The 22,684-nt window shown below is 38.5% G+C and overlaps 1 protein-coding gene across 4 annotated transcripts in view; it reads right to left on the bottom strand.

Annotated features, from left to right (window-relative positions):
• Positions 1–22,684, bottom strand: part of tln1 (talin 1) — a 131,840-nt gene that overhangs the window by 37,467 nt on the left and 71,689 nt on the right. For all 4 annotated transcript variants that reach the window (XM_057818300.1, XM_057818297.1, XM_057818299.1 and 1 more), the window contains 19 exons: positions 22,343–22,637; positions 20,367–20,533; positions 18,994–19,122; positions 18,751–18,864; positions 15,579–15,692; positions 15,094–15,228; positions 14,858–14,986; positions 14,653–14,755; positions 12,319–12,527; positions 12,045–12,164; positions 9,868–10,065; positions 9,646–9,785; positions 9,470–9,563; positions 7,380–7,469; positions 7,164–7,286; positions 6,921–7,064; positions 6,674–6,835; positions 3,898–4,038; positions 2,799–2,980 (listed from right to left, as the gene is read on the bottom strand). In XM_057818300.1, coding sequence (XP_057674283.1) covers positions 2,799–2,980; positions 3,898–4,038; positions 6,674–6,835; positions 6,921–7,064; positions 7,164–7,286; positions 7,380–7,469; positions 9,470–9,563; positions 9,646–9,785; positions 9,868–10,065; positions 12,045–12,164; positions 12,319–12,527; positions 14,653–14,755; positions 14,858–14,986; positions 15,094–15,228; positions 15,579–15,692; positions 18,751–18,864; positions 18,994–19,122; positions 20,367–20,533; positions 22,343–22,637 — 2,789 coding nt within the window. The remainder of the gene's footprint in view (positions 1–2,798; positions 2,981–3,897; positions 4,039–6,673; positions 6,836–6,920; positions 7,065–7,163; positions 7,287–7,379; positions 7,470–9,469; positions 9,564–9,645; positions 9,786–9,867; positions 10,066–12,044; positions 12,165–12,318; positions 12,528–14,652; positions 14,756–14,857; positions 14,987–15,093; positions 15,229–15,578; positions 15,693–18,750; positions 18,865–18,993; positions 19,123–20,366; positions 20,534–22,342; positions 22,638–22,684) is intronic.

The raw sequence follows: 22,684 nt of genomic DNA, 5'->3' as shown, positions 1-22,684 counted from the left end.
CATGTTTGCCAAGAAAAAAATTGACAACCCTAAATATTCTGTTATTTATTATCATATGAGTTAGCGGAGTGTCAATACACCGTTTATTAGTTTCATCGAGATTTGACACGTGACGATTCGATTACAATTCATATGTTCAAAAACGATTACTTTCCCAAATAACTTTACCACAGCCGCTGCTCGCGGAAAGAAATTCAAGACACCCCTAGGATGCTTTAGGATGGCTGCAGTGGAAGTTACTGAGCGAGATTTACCCCTGTTCAAAAGACTCGAAAATAAATTTGTGTATGAGACAGGCAAGAACTCTTCTGTACGCAAGTTATTTTTTAGAGTGAGAGGGGAGGAGAGACCGTTCGTTGCTCCTTGTCTTTCAGTTGTCCAGCAGTAGGTTCAAGTCTTGTTAATTGGAAAATGTCCCTAGTGTGTTGCAAAGTCCTGTGTGGGTCTATTAGAGGTGAGTACACAATCCCTCTTGTACTGTTTAGCCTTTATTGTTGTTGTTTTTGAGATGTAACTAGTTAGCACTGAGCGCTATGCTAATTAGCGAATTCGCTAACATGTATTTAGTGGTGTACAAAAGTTACTCCAGATGCAGAATGTGTAAAAACACAATTGAGTACAGCGGTAACACCACAAACATGCGAAATATTACAGAATTCTGTGAAAACAAAGTATGTATATTGGTTAAATGTAGTCTTATTTCTAAAGGCACTTTGTTTCCAGAAAATGTGGAATTCATTCCACCAGTGTAAATTTTATTGTATTGTTGAGAGAAATAAGTACTGCTTTTGAAACAGCTAATGCTTTTCCACTTTCTTGTGAAAAAGAGCAGCTTAAGGTCAGCTTTGTGTTGTATAGGCATGTTGAGAAATAACTACTGCCTTTGAAAAGGTAAATGTTTTTGCACTTTCTTGTTAAAAAGAAAAAAAAAAGCAGCTTAAGGGCAGCTTTTTGTTCTATGGGCAGGTTTCCATCGTTCCTGTTGAATCATTAGGATATTGTAAATAAATAATGGACATAAATTTGTTTGGCTACATTATTAATTAATCATGTATAATGCATCGATAATCCTGATAATCGTGATCATCGTCAATACTGTGATCACCGTTCAATTATAAAATCGAAGCACCATGAATCGTAATCGAATCAAATCGTGGGGTGCCTTTGATAGCACATCCCTAATATGAATATGAATGGGAAATTTGGACGTAAATGCTGTCAATAGCATCCCATTAGAAATGAATGGGACATGAATGGTAGGTGGGTCCCACACTTTGGGATTGGCGCACCTCCCCTCTTGCCATCCCTGAAGGCCGGTTGAAGGGTGCGCGGGTGGGGGGTGATGGCTCCTTTGCTGGGCTGCGGGAGGAGGGATGGGCTGCGGTGAACCCCCCCCCCCCCCCCCCCCCCAAAGGCTGCCCTCCCTCCCCTGGCTGGCTGGGTGGGGGCCGCGTGGCATCTCCGTTCGTCTGCGTGGCTGTCGCACGCTTGGTGGGGCTCACGTGCGGCTGGATGTGATAGGGCGAGCTTGGGTGGGGGGTCTCGGTGCCGTGATTGGCGATGGGGCGGCGTTGGGTCGGTCGCCAACAGGCTTACACTCACAAGGGATTCACACAATTACTAGGTTCTAGATCACGGAGCTGATTTGTGTACACTCTACCCCTTTCAATTTCTTAGCTTATAGACTCCCCCACCATCGTCCCCCACATTCCCTGGTCAACAGGCCCCCCACATGGTGTCATCCGGAAATACATCTAGCTGACGATAACACCAACATATTAGTAGTCAGTGTAGACGTTCAATGTATTTCTTGTTGTTGCTTGTGTCTCTTTTCTTCTGTTTCCTCATAACCCTTTCCTGTTCACTGTTTTGTCATAATAAAAAAAGACAACAACAAAAAATGAATGGGACAATTTGGGGAGCTGTAAGTTTTCGGTCAATTCTGTATACAACTTTTATACCGTTACCTGGAATTTTTTATGCGTAAATGATGCGATTTGGTCAAAATTGGAGGACTAAATAAATTTTGATTTTTTTTTTCTTCAAAAAACCAGCATTTACAGGCGAATGCGAAACTTTGGGAGGGTCATTTGAAAAATTCCCTGCGTCACGGGGAAATTCCGGTCATTTTAATATTTGGACGGTGATGGTCGGTCAATAGCGCTATCGACGATCTCATTCTTTATGACACAAAAACGTGAGGAAGCCTATGCTCTAATATGCTACTAATGTAATGAACAGTCTTTGGCCTTAAAAAAAAAAAAAAAAAAAAACTCTTTGTGAGACAAAAACACGAGGAGCCTTGTGCTCATTTGGCTCAGACGTCGACCCGCTGCAGTAACAATAACACAATCGCAACTGTGCGTGTCATCATACTGCGACACCCAATTTGAAACATCATCAACAATAGACCAATAGGAGAGCAGCATACTGAAGTTGAAAGGAAAAGATTAAGACCAAAAGGGCAGCATGATCTTATGGTGCGACAATTAAAAGCAGAAAGTACATACGTATCTTTTACAGTATTGTATGGTATTTTTGCCTCTCGCAACCAGAAATTTCTTTCATAACAAGAGGCAATACTTTCCTATCTAGATGTGTCAGAACCTGAAAATAACGTTAGTACAGAAGTTCGTAAGTCGAGGTACCACTGTACTGGTACTTTTTGGGGGTGGAGTTTCAGCTAAAAATATATCAACTGATACTGATTTCCATTCAATGGAGAAGAGCATTAGATAGGCAGGACAGACATTCCCTCATGTATCAGGTATGGTAATGAAAAAATAGTAAGTTTCTACCTCATGTTGGTTATGAGTTTCTTGATGGAATCAGATACAGTTCTTGAGTGTCCAGCCAGCACGGACCACTTGGGTGGGTCTTTAGGGTTGACGGCCAAAGAGCGCGCGGTCTGAATCAGGCCAGTTGAACTTTCCAGCATAGTCTTTGCTGCTACTACGATAGGCTCCATGGCAGCATGACCCTAAAATTAAATCATGTACAGTTAGAGATGTAACTCTAGCCCAGTGGTTTTTAACTGGAGGTCGATCGAACCCCAAGGGTTCGGTGAATAAGCCTCAGGGGTTCGGTGAAGGTTAAGAAACGCAGAGCCCTATTTTGTACGCTGACTAAATCTAGGTAAAGTGGCGTTTTAGACCAGGTTTTGGACTGGTTTGCCCTCAATTTACAGGCTTTATTTCATTTCTTTCAAATGCTAGCCCTCTATCTAATAGGAGGAGAAATCAGTTTGCTCAGTGGAAGGTTGACTAGCACTTGGTACGAGGAAGTATACCAGACAAACAGACAGCGTGAACTGCGTGGATAATTAAGAATACAGTAAATAAATGGCATCATTTTACTCTATGAAAACAGTATTTGATGCAAGGATTCATTCATTCATTCATTTTCCGAGGCGCTTATCCTCACAAGGGGCACGGGGGTGCTGGAGCCAATCCCAGCTAACTATGTGCAGTAGGCAAGGTACACCCTGAATCGATTGCCAGCCAATCACAGGGCACAAGGAAACGAACAACCATTCATGCGACAATAAAACGAGAATGTCGACATGAAAACAAAACAAAAAAAAGTCAGCGTGAAATGAAATGAGTTTAATTCCACTTACCAACATGAAAATAAATCAAAATTATTTGAAGTAAATTACAAATCTGGAAGAATTTTGAACAGGAATTAGATGTTACTTTGCTAGGTTTTGAATTCTTTAAAAAAAAAAAGTTTTATTACGTAAATCCGAAGGGTTCGGTGAATGCACCTGTGAAACCCGTGGGGTTCGGTACCTTTAGCAAGGTTAAGAACCACTGCTCTAGTCTAATGGTTTTTTTTTTTCGTGTGATAATTAAAAGTGCTTCCACTAATTCGTGCAACATTCAAGATTGAACTAACCTCAGGGCTTATCTGAGCTGGAATGCTGGCAAATTCTGGGTTGGAGGCAAAAGCTGTTAGGTTGTCCACAGCTTCAATGAGAGGACCAGTCGCAGCCTTACACTTTTCCCTGTTCTCTTGATTGAAGGCTCCATCCAAAGCCTACAATGATATAATGAACATTTACGAGCTTATTATCATGTTAAATACAGTACTACTATTTACCGTATTTTTCGGTCTATAAGTCGCACTAAGCAAAAACCGCACAATGAAGAGGAAAAAAAAACATACAAGTCATACTGGAGTAAACACAATTTCTAGGAGGAGGGATTCTAATTATCGGAGACCAAATATGCCATAGTAATAACAATAAAATCGATAGCAACAGGCTAAATAGGCATTTGTTAACAACGTGAAATTAGTTACTCGGACAACGAGAGCCTAAACAACGCTACATCAGTGTGGGGGGAAAAAAACAAACACATATGGCGCACCAGAAGGCCCAACCAAACTATTAAATAAATGTGGACTCATTAGCCGGAAAATAATATAATTAAATTAGGGCTGTCAAACGATTAAAAATTTTAATCAAGTTAATTACAGCTTAAAAATGAATTAATCGTAATTAATCGCAATTCAAACCATCTATAAAATATGCCATATTTTTCTGTAAAATATTGTTGAAATGGAAAGTTAAGACACAAGATGGATATATACATTCAACATACGGTACATAAGTACTGTATTTGTTTATTATAACAATAAATCAAGATGACATTAACATTATTAACATTCTGTTAAAGCAATCCATGGATAGAAAGACTTGTAGTTCTTAAAAGATAAATGTTAGTACAAGTTATAGAAATTCTATATTAAAACCCTCTTAATGTTTTCGTTTCAATAAAATTTGTAAAATTTTCAATCAAAAAATAAACTAGTAGCCCGCCATTGTTGATGTCAATACACAATGCTCATGGGTGCTTAAGCCCATAAAATCAGTCGCACCCAAGCGCCAGCAGAGGGCAACAAAACTCCAAAAAACACAAGTAACAATTTGGCATTGCACTGTGCTGTCATTTTAATCAGTTTGAGCTGGGCATGTGCGTTAATTGCGTCAAATATTTTAACGTGATTAATTTAAAAAAATAATTACCACCCGTTAATTTTGACAGCCCTAATTTAAATATTTCTCTTTGTATTGCCTGAATAACACCAGAGGTAGATTTAAACCTCTCCACCAAGTTTTATTTGGCGCCGATTGACCACGGAAATTTCATAATAGTAACTATGAAGGAACTATTTACTATTCAAACTTGGAACTATTTTCTCCACTAGAAGGCACTCATGCTCTTTGGACGAATAATGCTTCATTTCTGTCAGTTTTTTTTTCACTCGCTGCATTTCAATGATTTTTCCCCTTTTATTGTATTTCTTTGGCTTAATGGGGTTATGTACTGGGTTATTGTACAGTATAATTATAACAACAGTTCCTTCCATCCATCCATCATCTACCGCTTAATCCGGGTCAGGTTACGGGTGTGAAAACAAAAACTGGACTGACAACAATAAACGGCTCAAACACAGGCAGAAAATGGCATATGATAAAAACAACCAGATGCTTGGAACTGTCAAGTAACGCGGGCAGGCAGGTGGACCCAAATGCAGGGAAAGGGAGGCGAGGCAGATGAACGGTGCAAAAATGATTTAATTAAAGCCAACAAAAAATAAAATACAAAACAAAGGCTGTGGTGATCCAAAGAAAGCACAGAGGCAAAAAAAAAAACTGTCAATAACAAAAGACAGGTTTAAAAAAAAAAAAAAAAAAAAAACCTAACTTGGAACACGAGGGCTTGGATAGACTAGAATAATGCTGACCAGAACGTGGACATGAACATTGGCAATGTCGCGCAAGACTCAACAAAAACGGGGAGCTTATATAGACACAGAGGCAGGGTAACGAGTCAACGAGGAACAGGTGGGTGACACAGGAGGATGCAGGTTTGAGGATACACTAGGGGCAAGCACAACAGGTGAAATCAATGGGCAATCACAGGGACAAGTCACACAAGGAGAAAACAAACAAAACCTATCAGGAACCTTTCTTGGTGAATGAAAATGTAAGGATCGAAGGACAGGATTGTTGGGACAGAAAAGCTTTCTGTGCTCAGTAAAATCAGTCAGAGATCTTTCATTGTTGAGACAGAGGATGGACACAGATTGAGAAGAAATAGAGTCTGTTAAAGGGTCATACGGCTACAGAGAGTCAGGATGCTGGAGCTGAACAACAAAGTGACACACAACCACCTGAGCCGACCTGTATCATCTCCAATGACAGAACCACTGAGAAGATCTACGCGAATGAGAAAACCACCTGAAAGACTTATTAAAAATGTTTTAAATGTATTACTACATATTACTATGTTGAAGTGCCTATTTGCTAATTGTTTATTGCACTAACTGAAAGTTTATGGCCGACTGAAAATTTGAATTAGCACGTGACATGTTATACAGCATCATAGATAATTTTGTGTTGAGAAAATAAAATGCCATTGTTGAAAAAAAAAAAAATCAAACAAAAATGTTAGCAGTTACTCACAATGTTACTCTTTACTTGAGTATTCTTTTCACCAAATACTTTTTAACTTGAACTTGAGTACATTTTTTTGGATCGCTATTCTTAATTTACTTGAGTAATATTATTTTGAAGTAACGCTACTCGAGTAAAATTTTTGGCTACTCTACCCACCTCTGATTATGACCCAGTTCTAATCAACACCATAAAATGTATATGACAAACCTTAATTGACTTCACTAGGTTGGCAGTTGTGTTGGCCACCTCTTTGGCTGACTGCACAAACTGCCTCTTGGCAACAGGGTTGGGAGTTTTAGAAGAAGCCAGTCGGCAAGCATTACATAGTGCAGACGTGTGTTTGGCTACAATGGTGGCTGCAGAGAGCACCTATGGAAGGATAGAAAATTAGATAAAATCAAATGTTATATTAAACAAAACATGAAAATCGGTGAAATGCTGAAATGGTCTTTACTTGTGACTGGGTGCATCCTGGGTCAACCAAGTTCTGGCAGGCCATCTGAATTGCCTGGTTAGCTCGAGCAAACTGAGCAGGATCTACCAGACCCTTCTGACCAGCAGTACTGTTGGGGTCAGAAACTCCAACCAGATAGGCAGCCTAAAAAAATAACACATCAGGTCAGTTTTTGTACGCAGTGGAAGAAATGTGGACACTCCTAGTCTAAATTGTGCCACCATTCCGCCAACCAATTCTTACTTGTGCAGCAGCTTCTGTCAAACCACACAGGGCCTTGGAGCCAGAACTGACTGAGTCGCCAAACTCAGGCAGGTTGGAGTTTTTGGCATTGTGGGAAATACCCGCCATAGATTCACCAAGGATCTTTCAACATAAAGCAGCAGAAGACAAAAAGTTGGATTTAAAGTGTAAAAAAGCCTGCGACAGTACAGGAATAGTCAACCAAGTGTGTCTAACCTTGGAGTTTTCCATGACACTGTCAATACAATCAAAGTAGGAGAGCTCATTGACTGCTTCTGTCGGGTTCTCCAGCATCCCTCTCACCGACTAGACAAGAAACAACATTACTACATATTGCTAACATTTTTATCCACCACCAAGTAGAAGTATAAGCAACCGTGACTTAACATAGTTGGCGAATTCATGACCTGTGTGAGTGTTCTGTTTTGAAACACTCAAAACAGTAGCCCTGACTTAATCTGCTTAATAAAGGGAAGTTCATTTTCGTTCTTTTCTTTCGCAAGCACTAGAATAAATTTTAATTAAATATTCCTTTATTTGATAGAAACTGAGATGCATGAGACGGTTTTGAGAGCCAGGGGTTGCTGACCCCTAGACTAGACATTTGAAAACAATGAAGAATTGTGATGAAATTAGTTCTGATGCTGTAAATGTAGAAATTAATTACCTAAACTCCAGGGTTTACCCAACATTTAAAAGATTGTGGCGCACCGCCACACCAAAATAAAAGCCGCCACACCTAGCGAGTTTTTTTTTTTTTTTTTTTGCAGATTTAAAGATACATTCTAATTTATGATTTGGATAATTAAACAAGACATCTAAATGAATGTGGAGGAAAACACAAACAAGGCTGAAAAAGTAGTTTCTGTTCTTGCACCCCTCTTTAAAATAAACTGCTGTATTTTAAGCCAAAAGAACGGTTGTTTTTTTTCAATAAAACAGTATGTCTATAATATGATGCCATAGCAGATTCATGGCGCATTAAGTCCCCGAACTATTTTTAATTTGGCCGTTTTACCCTGAAAACCCCCGTTTACAGACGTCGCTCAACCGCTTTCGTTTCAACCTAGACATGAAAAGAAGTAATAGTATTTATTATTCGAAATGTCTGTCATTTTTAGCTTATAATCATTAATTGATGTCTAATATTTAGTTTTAAAAAATGACTTTAAAAAAAATATTCACTCGCATATTTTAAACGTTTAAACAAATTACGTCACAATTAAAAAATTAGCGTCAGTAAAAAAGTCACGGATATCTACCTCATAACTATTGCTTAATTGTATTTTTCCCGTTACTGTTGCATTTCCCCCAGTATTTTAGATGATAATCGATCCAAACAAAGAAAAAAAAAAAAAAAAAAAAAAGCCATTTAAAATGGTAAATATATGAAAAAGAAAATCTAGACCATTCCTTGATGTCTGCAATTTCTGCATCGACCCTTGTGATATTACCATGTTTCACCCATAAAATCCCCCAAAAATCCGGCTGTGGCCATTCACAGCTGTGTCTTGACACTCGGTGATACATGCTACATGGAGTTTTTGGATCGAAAAGAGGCAAGTACGCGATAATATCTCGTTAAAATCATGGCGTTTTTATGCTCTCGCGTGCCCTCACCTCCAGTTAGGGTTTTGCTGTTTAAAAAAAAATTTTTTTTTTTTTTTAATTCCCTCCAGTACAAAATTTTCTTCCCCCAGAAAATTGATATTTTAAGCTTTCCAATGATGTATCACACATGTATATAGGACAATTTTGAAATTTAGCCAAATTGGGGGTCTCAGAGCGGAACTTCAAGTCACCTGAGTGTTTTACGCCATATATATAGCTCATTATTTACACACTATTTGCCATAAGTTATCTGAAATAGTACGTCAAATACTAATTGTTTCTCTACATGCTTTATTTTGAAAATCACATCGGTTCTACTGTTGTAAACTTGTGCCTGATGTCGGCGCTCGCGCGGAATTGGAAGTCGGGAGAAAAAAATCCATGGAAAGCTATTTCAATTTAATGAATGTAATTCTGGGTTTAAGCCTGTGAAAACGACCTTAATATGGACATTGAAGTAGCGTTTAAGTTCTTTATGGCGTTTCTATGACCCGAATCGTCGCGTCCTAGCATAGCATTTGCCTCAGGCCAATTAAATATTTCGTTCCGAGTAGTAGAAACAATCAAATACAATTATTTCTTGGATGGATTTGTGATGCCTTTTTTTGAAATGAAAAGTTGTGAGTAAAACAGGATAATACAAACTAGCAAAGAGACAAGAAAAGAAAATTATACTAGTTGATATGTGGTTGTACCTCCAGCTCTCGAAGGGCATTGTCACACTCCTTTTGACCCGGAGCTTGCTGAGTGCACATGGTTATGAGCTGATTGATACTATCTGTAACTGCCCTGTGAATATAAAGGTAGACGAATGAGATAAAAGAACAAAAAAAATAGTTATATTAAACGGAAAGATCAAGACAAATGTTACCGAGCAGCGGCTGCAAGCTGGTTCTTGAGATTGGGAGAGTTGGGGTCAGTAGACAGTGCTTTGGCTGACAGCAGTAGTTTGCTTGATGACATTGAGATGGTCTTGAGGTTGGACACCACTTGTGTCTTGTCCTCTTTAGACTGGAGAAAAACAACACAGGTTCATTTTGAATGAAATTGTTTGCATTTATAAATGAGGCAATTTTGATACTGTCATACTGACTTGTGATGTTCCTGCCATGTCAACGCCAGCTTCTAAGAAGTTGCTGAAATCCTGTCCAAACTTGCTCGTGGCCTTGGCCAGGTCTTGGGTGGTGGCTCGTGATGCCTGAACAACCTCATTGGCTGACTGGTTGAGATTGGCTGCCACTTCATTAAGTTGAGCTTGAACCTCCTGGAAGCTCCTTCCACTGGACGGAAACTAGAAAGGAAAAGATTAACGTTTGCTGGGAGTTTTGCACGACCAGGGATGTCCCCGATCCGATCACGTGATCGGAAATTGGGTCGATCAGGACATTTTTCAGACAATTGGAATCGGGTGAAAAGGAAAGGGTTTTTAATTTTAAAAAATATAGGGCTCCCCAAATATAGATATAAAAATAAGACTTTTTTTCGGATCAGGACTAACGGCAGATTCTGTAAACCAGGCGACTCGGACGCAAAAATATGCGATCGGGAAATCCCTAGACGGAACAGAAAAATAGGATATTGGATAACAAAAAATAGAAAAGAAATTTTAAAAAGCCAAGTTTCTGTGTTGCGATTAATAGAGCAGGAGTTTCTGAAAGTACGATAAAATGGTTTGTGCTTTAGCGATAAACGAGGATTAATAACTAGGATAAATTTTCAAACAATAATACCATATTTAGCATATTAACTATCATTACTACTGCATTGTGGTCTGCTGTATCAGTATAGGTGCCGATACAGCACTAAAATGACGGTATCATTAGTATCGAGGGAGTACTACGAAATAACGCACCGATGCTGTGCAATACGTACTTTTCGAGAGACCCAACATGGCCACAAGCTATGCACACTGCCGTAAAAAATAGAGCACTTTGGTTCTGCAACTCGAGTAATTCGATTAGAAAAGAGCTTTGAATCAAATTTTGCTGCTTCGAGGATTTGTTTAGTTTGTGGCGTTGTAATGGTTTCTTTTGAAAGTGTTTGCATTTAGTTTCATTGATTTGGGTTGATACACTGTCCTGTAGTGGCAACAGTGAATATAGCATCACTCATCTAACATGGCTGCATTCAGCTACTCCTTGTTAAGGCCAACATAAGTTTGTAAGTTTTTGTTTGGGCGCTAACATAATTGTTTATGCTTTCCTAATTTATAATATATATATATAATATATTTAGCAGTTTTTATGGGAATATGTATTTTAACGATTTGCTAAGAGCATTGTTAAAATTTAAAAAAATAAAATTAAATTAAATTAAAAAAAACGTTAGCATTTTATAGCATTTAAGTTAAGCTTAATATCAGCACTGGCCGATTATATACAGCCTGTTGTCGGAATCAGTATCGGAAGGCAAAAAATGGTGTCACTTTATGTAATTCCGTTCCTACACTGGCGACGTAACCCGAATTTCCACATAAATCAAAATGAACCCTTTAAAATTCAAAAACACTATCCAAAAAGTCTAAAAGTATTGTGTTTTGTTTAATGGTGGAGGATACACTGCCCTCTGGTGGCAGCGTTGGCTATGGCTGGACTGTCGTTCAATGATGCTTCCACACATTGGCACTCAGAAATCTCACATGGATAAAGGATAGCTGTGCTCTGGTTTGGCCCACATAAGGCTGTAAGTTGTTTCAGCTAACATACTATGTTTGTTTATGCATTTGTAGTTAAGTTTAGAGCTACAGTTTGTGGAGTTTCGTGTGAGCGACTTGCTATAAGAATTTTAAATAAGTTAGCATTCGTAGCATCTAAAATAGCGGACTTTTGTGAAGCAAATTAGGCTAATTTAATCTACTAAGTTTACATATTGATCAGACTAGATGGACATTTGAACACCAAGCATTTTGTGTCCAGTGTCTTATTGTTAAAATGTGTGTCATTTTGAACAGACCTGTGCATATGTGTGTTAAAGCTTTACAAATTGTCAAAAGTGAAGGAAGTAAAAAGCTTCAAAAAGCACAATTACTTTTTTTGCTGTCCGTCAAGCTGACAACTTCACGTTTAGTGAGGACAGAACAAGTCATGGTAATAAAGTAAAGTAAAAGATAAAATACTGTCAGGTAAAATTGGTACTGTTTGTGCGACTAAAAAAAGAATTAAAAAGACGGTAGACAAAACGGCGGACGAGACTCCCGCGTCGTAAAGTCGAAAATGCACAAGTCGAGTACGTCGTAACCCGGGGACTATCTGTATGGTACATTGCACTCACAGAGTCAGCCAGGAGAGATTTGCTGGCTTCACCCACTGTCCGAATGGCGTTGTCAACATCCCTCTGACCAGGAAGGCAATTCACACATCTATTCAAGGCCTGAGACACTGCTTTAGCCACCTACATGCAAAAGTAGACGCACAAAATATTATTTTTTTCTTAAATCATTATGAAAAGAATCAAACAATAGACCTAATCCTAACCTAAAATAATGTAATTGAAAAAAGCAAAATTGCCAAATCTGTTGTTCGATCGCCACATCTATTTCTCTGACCTGGGCAAGCCTTTGCTGACTCTCCGCATCTCCTGGCTTGTTGATGGCCTTCTTAGTCTCCTCAATCAAGTTGGCCGATTTGTCCATGACATCACTGGCGCAGTCTAGCAGAGCAGTACGTGCGCCTACGTCGTCTGTCGTGGCAGCGACTCCTCTTGCTGCTGAGGCCAAGGACTTAAGAGCTTGAGCCACATCTCTGGCTGCCATACCTTGAAAAAGAAGATTCATTTAAAAATTACTGCATTGATACAGTAAAACTTAGCTGCTCTTACAATTAAGTCCAAGCAGGAATTAGTATTTTTAATACAGGGAGCCCTCGGGTTATGATGTCCTAGACCTATAACGTTTCGACTTCACAACGCCAGTGCCTCATCCACCATTTAGTCCAAGGGCGTAGGTTTGCATGGGGATGGTAGGGACATAACACTAGCAACTTTTTTAGAATGCTCCAATTGTCCCCACCAACCTTTAAACAACCTTATATACATTATACGTATAATGAGTTCAGCTATACAGGTCATTTAGATTGCCTTTCCATATGTTGTAAGGATAGAGTTGATCCCACCATTATTGAGTGATTTATATTCATTATGTTCAAACTTATATTTACCCCTTTTCGGTTTTTTTTGGGCCAGCAGCAGCCACTGTAAGTAATTTAAAAGGACACCAATGTTGTGGAGGCGGGAAACACATCACTAATTTTGCTACTGAAAGTCCGACCTACATCAGAGTTAGCATAACGTTAAACTGTGTGAACATGCTAACCTGCAAAACTCAAGTAAGAAGCTGCTTAGAGAATATTTTTATATGAATGAATATGTTTTTAATGCTTTCGTAATTTAGCATATAGGTAAATTTAGACTTTTATTTGTGGGAATATGTGTTACAACGATTTGTTAAGAGGATTGTTAAGAAAAAAAAAAAAAAAACCTCAGCATTTTATAGCATTTAAGCTAGCAGACTTTGTTATGCAAGTTGGCCATTTTTTTTAATACCTAGATCCTCATTTATATATTTTTTGTAATATTGTTTGAGGCTAAACTCAGGTATTTTAATTTATTTTGAAAGTTAAATTCTGCATAGTTTGAAGAAATACTCGGGTATTTTATTTTGTATTTGCATTTAATGCGCTTTGAAAGTGCAATCTTAGCAAGCCTTTGTTTTACATCTCCTAAAATTGATTCACTAATGCATTAAATGCCCCTAACCCAATTTTTTTAACTATTCGATAGATTAATCGATTACTAAAATAATCAATAGCTGCAGCCCTGGAGTACATCATAAACTGGTCACCCTACAGACAACCATTTGTACTCTCACAATCACACCAACACGAAGTGGCAATTGATCTAGTGCTGCAGCGATTCATTGATTTACTTGAGTAATTCGATTAGAGAAAAGCTTCGAATCAAATTTAGCTGCTTCGAGGATTTGTTTAATTAGAGTGGTGTTTTAATGGTTTGTTTTGAAAGAGTTCGCATTTGGTTTTATTTATTTTAGTGGTTGCAATGCCCTCTAGTGGCAACGGTCAGTATGAAATAACTCATCTAGCATGGCTGGATCCAGTTGCTTCCTGTTAAAACCAACATAAGGTTGTTTTTGTTTGAGCTAACATTATTGTTTATGCATTCATAATTTAGTTTAGAGGTATACTGTATTTAGCAGTTTTTATGTGAATATGTGTTTGAATTGCTTGTTAAGAGCATTGTAAAAAAAAAAAAAAAACGATAGCATTTTATATCATTTAAGCTAGCGGACTTTTCCTATGCAAGTTAGCCAAATAGCCAATTATTCTTTTGTTCTACTTCGAACCTCATTATTTATTTATTTTTTAATACCGTTTATGGTTCAGCTATGGTATTTTAATTATTGTTCTCGTGAAATAAAAGTGCAATTCTGCATAGTTTGAAAAAAACACTCAGGAATTTTATTTTTTATAACAGATATTTAATGCTCTTTAGAAAGTGCAATCTTGGCAAGCCTTTGTTTTAAATGTCCTAAAATTTATTCTGCAATGCATCAAATGTTCCTAATCCGATTACTCGATTATTCGAACTAAGTAATTAATAGATTAACCGATTACTTAAATAATCGATAGCTGCAGCTCTAAATCGATCCCAAGCTAGTAGCGCCTGTACCACTACACCATCAATGTCTACCTTGTTGCAACATGTTTTCAGTTATTTTTCATATATGGTAAAATGACACCGAGAATTCCACTATTGTACCCGAAAAGCTGAAAGCAGTGAGTAAGGGTGTTTTTCATCACATACATTTATGAAAATTGGCAACTCATAATTCAATGCAACTTATTTAAAAAGTGTTTTAACATACCTGTGTAGTTCTCATTGCCTTGGGTTGCCTCACTTAGCAACTGCGCTATTGCTGAGCTTACTGCTTTCGTACTGGTACCGAGGTCCTGGGAGCATTTCTCAAGCTGTAACCAAAACAGCGATGCACAAAGAAAGAAACTGTTACTGACTCATGTCTTTGTTTGAACATGTATGTCTTTGTCCATGTCACAGTGTATGCGACTCACATTCTCGCCTGGCAAGGGTTTGAGCTTGCCTTCATCCGCTGAAGCTTTAGCATCCTGAATATCCTTCTCCAGACGTCTCACCATTGACAGAGCATTATCTATTTCCAGTGGCCCACATGCTTCTTGAGCCTGTACATGTACAAAGTTCCTAAATGGCTGACTGACTAATATAAGTATACGTGAATTTTATCGATTTCAAGTTCCTAAACAGAACTTTAAAACACAACACATGGTACCTTCTGTGATGCAGTACGTAGCTCAGCCAAGGCACTAGCCAGATTCTTAGCGCACTGGCTGAGCTGCATCGCTGATGCCTGGTCACTGATGGTAGGAACTGTAGCTTTGGAGGCTGTGACCATCTTAGCACCAGGCTGAAACATACAAGTAACGACCATTTGTCACTTTTGCGGGGGTTGATTGTCCCCAGTGGTTAAAGCGGGATTTGACAGTTGGGGGAGCCCTAAAATTCGGTGTTGTATGGCACATTAGCAAAAATTACGTACATTATGGCAAAAATGGGAATGGGAGGCAATCAAAGTTTATTGGAGAACTTATTGACAAGCATCAGGAGGAAAACGAGATGACAAAATCTGTCTATGTTGCAGATGCGGTCTATTTTTATTAATTTGTTTCTATTTTAAACTGTTTTTAGCAATATACAGCCAATCTTTAACGACTAATCAGCGCCTTTACTGTCTTGTCGCTGTGTGTTTTGTGTTACCTGCAGGAAGTTCTGGCTTGCACTGATGAGGGCCAACTGAGCACTGGGGCTGTCAGGCTGAGACTGGCTGCCTCTAACTCCTTGAACCAAATGAGGGATCTGCTCTGCAACCACCTGAAAGAAAAATGATAAAAAATAAATAAATAAACGTCATCTCAACCCAATCAGTAGTAGATGCCCAAATAAAAAAACAACAATGTTATTATGCAGAATTACTTTATCATATTCACATACTCATTCCCATTAATGGAGATAAACATTAATAAAATTAATCTAAATAACCCAGAGTAAACATAAAATGATAATTTTACTACATTCACTGCCGTTGACCATGAGAGACGACGTGAAAGTGATTTTTTTTTTTTTCAAAGCGCTTTAAAGATGCCACGTGATTGAACAGGCCGGTTTGACTTCCAACTGCAAGGTTGTGTGTGGTCATGTGACATGATTATGTTTGTGACGTCTCATTTAACAATACCGTATTGGCCCGAGTATAAGACGGCCCTGATTATAAGACGACCCCCTCTTTTTCAAGACTCAAGTTTGAAAAAAGACTTTTTAAACAAACACAATATTTCTATTTCCAATATTAATATCTATAACTAGTCTCTTCATCACTAGTCACACTGTGTCCCCTTTCCCCCCTCCCCTCTGGGGAGAGGCATTTTTTTCAGCTGCAGCCTCCTGACTATCCGGACCCCTGGCTGGATGGACCTCTTCTTGTTCCTTTACTCTACTGCATCTTTACAGACTGTAACCCCGTCTACTAATTCCCATTAGCAGCCCTGGTGCATCCTGTCTATCCGTCCTGGGAGTGGATCTCTCCTGATTGTGGTACTCCCCAAGGTTTCTCATTTTCTCCCAAAGAGTTTGAAGTTTTTCCTTGCCGACATGGAGGGTCCAAGGATGGGGGATGCCCAGGACTTGAACTTTATCTATTCATCTTTGTTTACTTCATTTGCTGTTTCTGACTGTGTATCATATTGCCTCTGCAAAGCCCTTTGAGACAACCTTGTTGTGATTTAGGGCTATACAAATGAAATTAAATTGAATTGAATTAAACACCAAATTTTTTATACAGAAAATAATTACAGTACATCTGAAATAAATGATTATAACCAGGGGTGCACATAAGTGGTCCGCATGCGTACTGGACGTAGACAAACGCGCTGGCCCTCAACGGATTCCATACGCTTTTGCGTACCGATGGCTGACCACTGTATTTGCGGCGGACACCAGAAAATAACTTCTCAAAATGTCGAAGAGGCAGGCCATACTGAGTAATTACTTCCGTGTTCCCCCACCCCCGTCTAAAGACAGACAGACGACAGAGATGTCACCGGAGCTACCGAAAAAAAGGACTTTTGCTGAAAAGTGGCTACAGGAGGTATCATGGCTAGAAGCAAATGATGCTCGCACGGAAATGCGGTACAAAATGTGCCGTGAGAATCCCAATGTCGCCGATAAGAGCAGCGCATTTTATGTAGGGTCAAAGAATTTCAGCCATCCAAACTTTGAAAAGCACGAAAAAAACAGAGAGCATGTGGGAATTAAGCAAACTATCGATGTCAAACAGGACCCCACTCGCCCTATGGACAAGTGGCGGAATAGGGCGGAATAAAGGTAGTGAACAGCGACATGCACTGACAAACGTGTTTTTGCTCGGATTTTACAAAGCTAAACATGCACGTTCAATGAGGTCTTTATGAGGAGGACATCCCACTTTTAAAAAGGCTTGGAGTTAATGTGGGAGCCGCATAATGCCCTTTATTTTGAAATGGTGCTTTTTATTTCTTTACATTTCACTTCAAAGTAATGGTAATTTTGTTGTGCCAGTTGATGTTAATCAAGCATGAATTGTTAATATAATTAATTAAAGTTAATTAGCTCTAAGTAAAGCTTGTCATAAATTTATCGCATCAGGCGGGTCGGCTCTCAAGCTGAATGAGGACCAAGTCACATCTCCAGGTCCTCCTCTGAGAACCTGGGCAAAAAAATTATGTGCACCCCTGAATATAACAATATATTTTAGAGAAAAAGCATGTTATTTTGCCTCATTCAAATCTTAATATCTGAACATTTAAATATGTAAACTAAAGTACAATCACATTCGTAAATGAATGCCTTCTGGTTTTGAAACCAATCAGTTATCGACTACTATTCCTGGTTGGAAAGCCCCGCCTAACGTAATTTGATTGACAGACCGTTTCTCTGCGCATTTGCCATTTACAGTGGGGAGAACAAGTATTTGATACACTGCCAATGGGTTTTCCCATTGACTGTGTATCAAATACTTGTTCTCCCCACTGTACATTCCCGAAGAGGAAAGGCAATCGACAAATGACAATGTAAAAGCCAAACAGAAAAGGCAAAGGCAAAAAATACAATTGTCATTGTTTTTTCCGTTTGTGGTGTTCAATGACCAAAAGTAAATGTCAATGACAACGTATAGCGTTATATTTTTATTTATTTATATATTTATTTCTCTTCATACTTATTTATTCGTTCATTTATTTACCTATTCATTTATTCATTTATATATTTATTTCTCTTTATATTTATTTATTCATTCATTTATTTATTTTTAATTTTGGGAGTCACTTTATTTATTTATTTTTAATTTTGGCACTCCTGTGACTCCATATAACTGTAACTATAGTCTTGAAACATCTGAATAAGGAAAAACATTGCAATAAAATAATGCAAACTGGTTAAACTTGAGAATAGCTGAGATCTTTCATGACAGAGCATCGCTTCACTGATATCTGGCGCCATCTAGCGTCTTGAATGGGTATAACATCTAGACCGCAAATATAAGACGACCCCCACTTTTTCAGTCTTATTTCAATGCAAAAAACACCGTCTTATATTTGGGCCAATACAGTATTTGGCAAAAAAGTAAAAACCAATATGTAGAATACAGAGGAAAAATGTAACGACTCTAGTGTACCCCAAACTAGCAGTAGAGTAAGAGTAGAGTTTCTTCTTTACTAAACCTACTGGAGTAAAAGTAAAAAATGCTGGGCGTGGTAAAACTACTCTTACAGGTACATTTTTCTACAAAAATTACTCAAGAAAAATGTAGCAGAGTAAACGCAACTCGTTACTACCCACCTCTGATCACCGTCAATGACAGTGAGATAATTGTGCAGCGTGCGAAATATGTATTTACCTTGCAGCTTTGGACCAGCTGCTGCTGGGCAGCCTGGTTCTTGTTTGATGAAGCAGCGTGCTGAGCTGCGGCTATTGTCTGAGTCGCTGCTGCAGCTGCTTGTCTTGCGGCATTCTGAAATTAAATAGTCACAAACCCTAGTCACAAAGCCTTCCTTCAAACTATTCCCACTTTGAAACAAAAACAATATACATTTGATCTTTTTTGTTTGACATGACAATGTTTTCTTTGAGTTTGATTTACCTCGAGCTTGTTGACCAGACGTTTTTTGATAGCGTTCTGCGCAGCGGCGTTAGTGGCCATTCGGAGACCTTCGGCTGCCTCTCGCAACCTCTGCTGCTGCTCTTCACTATCAGGGTTTGCTGCTGCTCCCTGGATGAAACAAGTACCATTTCATGTTATACTGAGACTATACTGTCTTTGACATAATTATCCAGGGTAAAAAATAAGTTCAACATTTGAGTTTTGGCGTTCATTAGTAGAGATGTCCGATCAATCGGGTCCGATCACGTCATTTTCAAAGTATTGGAATCGGCAAAAAAATATCGGCCATGCCTTTTTTTTTAATATATATTTTTTAATTAAATCGTTTTCTAATTGTATTTAACGTTACAGACATAATATGTTACACTCATCCAGAGTCTTTAGTTTAAGCTTAAGGTAGGGTTATCAAATTTATCCCGTTAACGGCGGTAATTAATTTTTTAAATAAAATTTCATGTTAAAATATTTAACGCAATTAATGCATGCGCTGCACGGCCCACTCACGCATTGTCGTGTTTAATCTGTAATGGCGCCGTTTTACTTAGCTAAAAGGCAGTGTACAATGAGTTGAGTGAATTTTGGCAGCCTTTGAAGCCTTTTTTTAATTGGCTCAAGCCTTACAATCCCTACGATTAGAAACATCATACGAAGCAACGTGGGGAAGAAAGGTAGTAATTGATCTTTTTCTTAACACCTTATGTTATTTCCCAACGCAGAGAAGATATATCAATTGGTACCACTACGCACAGTAATGGGTGCACTTCCCATCATGCATTTGGGCAAAACAGATGGCTACGATATCATTTACTGAAAGCTCAACAAATACACTAGATGGCAATATTTAGTCACAATATACAAAGTCACGAGTCTTTCTATCCTCTCACAGAAAGAATGTTAATAATGTAAATGCCATCTTGAGGATTTATTGTCATAATAAACAAATACATTACTCTTGTACTGTATGTTGAATGTATATATTCGTCCGAGTTTTATTCATTTTTTTCTTAATGCATTGCCAAAACGTATATGATCAGGAAAAATTATCGGGAATGATTGGAATTGAATCGGGAGCAAAAAAAAAAAAAAAATAGCAATCGGATCGGGACATATCAGGATTGGCAGATACTCAAACTAAAACGATCGGGATCGGATCGGGAGCAAAAAAAACATGATCGGAACAACCCTATTCATTAGTGGTCTTGGCATTTGGCTCTCGTCTCCAGCTATTGGCCCAGTTGTTTACGTGACATGGACAACTGCACACTAGCATAGGCTGGCCTTCCAAAATGGCCAAATTTAAGCAAAACAAGAACAAAGTTACGAAAAATCTACTATTAAAATATGAAGTAGACCTTGGCCGCCTCCACCATTTTGGCTGTAGCATCAGCCAAGAGTTTGGCAGCTGACAGAAGCTTTCGTGAATTTTCCAGATCGGACTCGCCTTCCGCATCCATTTTGATGGCATTGACCAGATCGGATGTGGCCTGAGCAAGGATACGAGCCTGGCGAACCATCTCACCTACAAAGGGAACATCGCCATTAGATGAAAAAATGTTGAATGCACATTAGCCATTTTAACCCCCAAATTCCAATACATAGCAATATGGTATTTGTGAAGGATGGAACTAAACACGCCATTTGTTGATTGTTTGACGGTTTCCACAATGACATTTGTGTTTGCTTGATTGGGGATTATCAGCATTTAACATGCATATTGTGTTTATCTTCTGTGGTGATTGTCATGCTGCCGTGATGTAATGTTCTTTATAGTACAGCTGCGACAAGAGATTTGTGACATTCATTTGAGGTGTGATCTTAGGATAATTCTGGGGAATTAATTATTGTTTTAATTATTTGGTAACACTTTATAATAACTATCCGTTTTACTAGTTAATAGAGCATTAGTAAACTGTTGATAAATGATTTATTGTTGATTTGTGAAGTATTTGTTAACAGTTTGTTAAGCATTTACAGGGTGTTCCAATATGGTTGACCCCATTCTAAAAGGCCATGCTAGTTGATGGATCTTAATAAAACTATATACACTTATGTTGAAGGTCATAAGTTTTATTGGTTAAATATTAAAGTTGCACCGATACCGATACCAGTATCGGCAGGGGGCGCCGATCCGGCCCGAATTGGTGGTATCGGTATCGACGAGTACCAACATTTAGGGCGCCGATACCATTTACTGGCATCACTTGGACGCAAATGTACTGTCCTCCCCCCGTGAGCTAACTTCCCAAATTTCTTATACTGAAAAGACAGAAATGCCAAACGTTACACACAAAAACTTGAAACGTTTCTACACAAACTGTGTTTCAGGTTAGGAACACCCTGTAAATGCTTAACAAACTGTTAACAAATACTTCACAAATCAACAATAAATCATTTATCGACAGTTTACTAATGATCTATTAACTATAAAACAGATAGTTATTATAAAGTGTTACCAATTATTTTTTTAAGGATGGAATTAATAAGTAACATTTAATTTAAACTCACTTATTTTGGATTTTATTAAACCGTAAAGTTTCAAATCATACACCTAATTCAAGAATTGGGGGAAATGTATCCTCTTCTCAACATACGCCTGCAATATTTAAAAAATGGAGAAAAACAAAACATTGTTTTAATCTGCCTGAGGAACTTTGAAAGGCTTTTTTGTTTAGAAATTAGAAAAAAAAAAGTGCATAAAATATGATTTATTAAGTTTTGTTAAACATTAGAATATCTATTATAGCAATATTTTATTTGATGCTAGATGTACAGGGTTGGGCAGAGCAACTTGCTTATTTAAATTTGGCGCCCTGAAGTGATGGTTGCTCTGAAGGTGGCAGGGATGGACTTATTTGAGAGGGTGGTGCTTAAAGTTTAGTTCCTAATGTGCGTTATTTGTGTTTGATTTTCAGGAACCCCAGTGAGCATCATGGAGTGGACGAAGTTGGAACGGGTTTTCGCTGTTGAGGCAATTTTTTCCAAGCGGTCGCTCAATCGTCGCAACGCAACGTGCATTCCGTCAACATTTCAATATTGTCCCCTGTGGCCTTGTTCCTGGCCGGCAGTCGATTGTTTCATGGGTAAACAACTTCAGGGATGTAAAGAAAAAGAAACCTAAAATAAATATGTATATATACATATACATTAAAAAAAAATCAATTATACTTAGGAAAAATGAAAAAACATGTCTTAAATGTATTTCTTTACAATGCTAAATCTGAATGACTACATTGAACTCGCACCCCAAAAAATGGGTGCGCTACTTCTCTGTTTTTCACTTTCGGTTCGAACTGCTTGATCACCAGACTTTTCCAAACCCGAAACCCACCAGCATTTCCCATCGAGCTGAAGATGTTTTCTGTGACATCCAAAATGCGATCTGTGGCTTCTCCGTGACGACCAATAGGATGGCCTCCACTGGCGTACTGTTTGATATGTTGAAGTAGCTCGTTTAAGGCCTGCGTGACGCCTGTTGCAGCCACGCCCACTTGCTTCAGGAGGCCTTCGTCATTAGTGGCGCCCTGAGAGGCATCCACACAACCTTCCACTGACTTAGCCACCAGCTTGCCAGCTTCTATAAGCTGCTCCTGACACACTGGGGAGCTGATGGTTGGTGCCACCACCTACATGAGGCATGACAGAAGCAAAAAGTTTTCAAATATTTCAACCT

The sequence above is a fragment of the Corythoichthys intestinalis genome, chromosome 17 (genome assembly GCF_030265065.1).
Source record: "Corythoichthys intestinalis isolate RoL2023-P3 chromosome 17, ASM3026506v1, whole genome shotgun sequence".
Taxonomy (NCBI): domain Eukaryota; kingdom Metazoa; phylum Chordata; class Actinopteri; order Syngnathiformes; family Syngnathidae; genus Corythoichthys; species Corythoichthys intestinalis.
The sequence above is the reverse complement of the archived record's forward strand: the minus strand, read 5'-3'. Positions and strand labels throughout refer to the sequence as shown.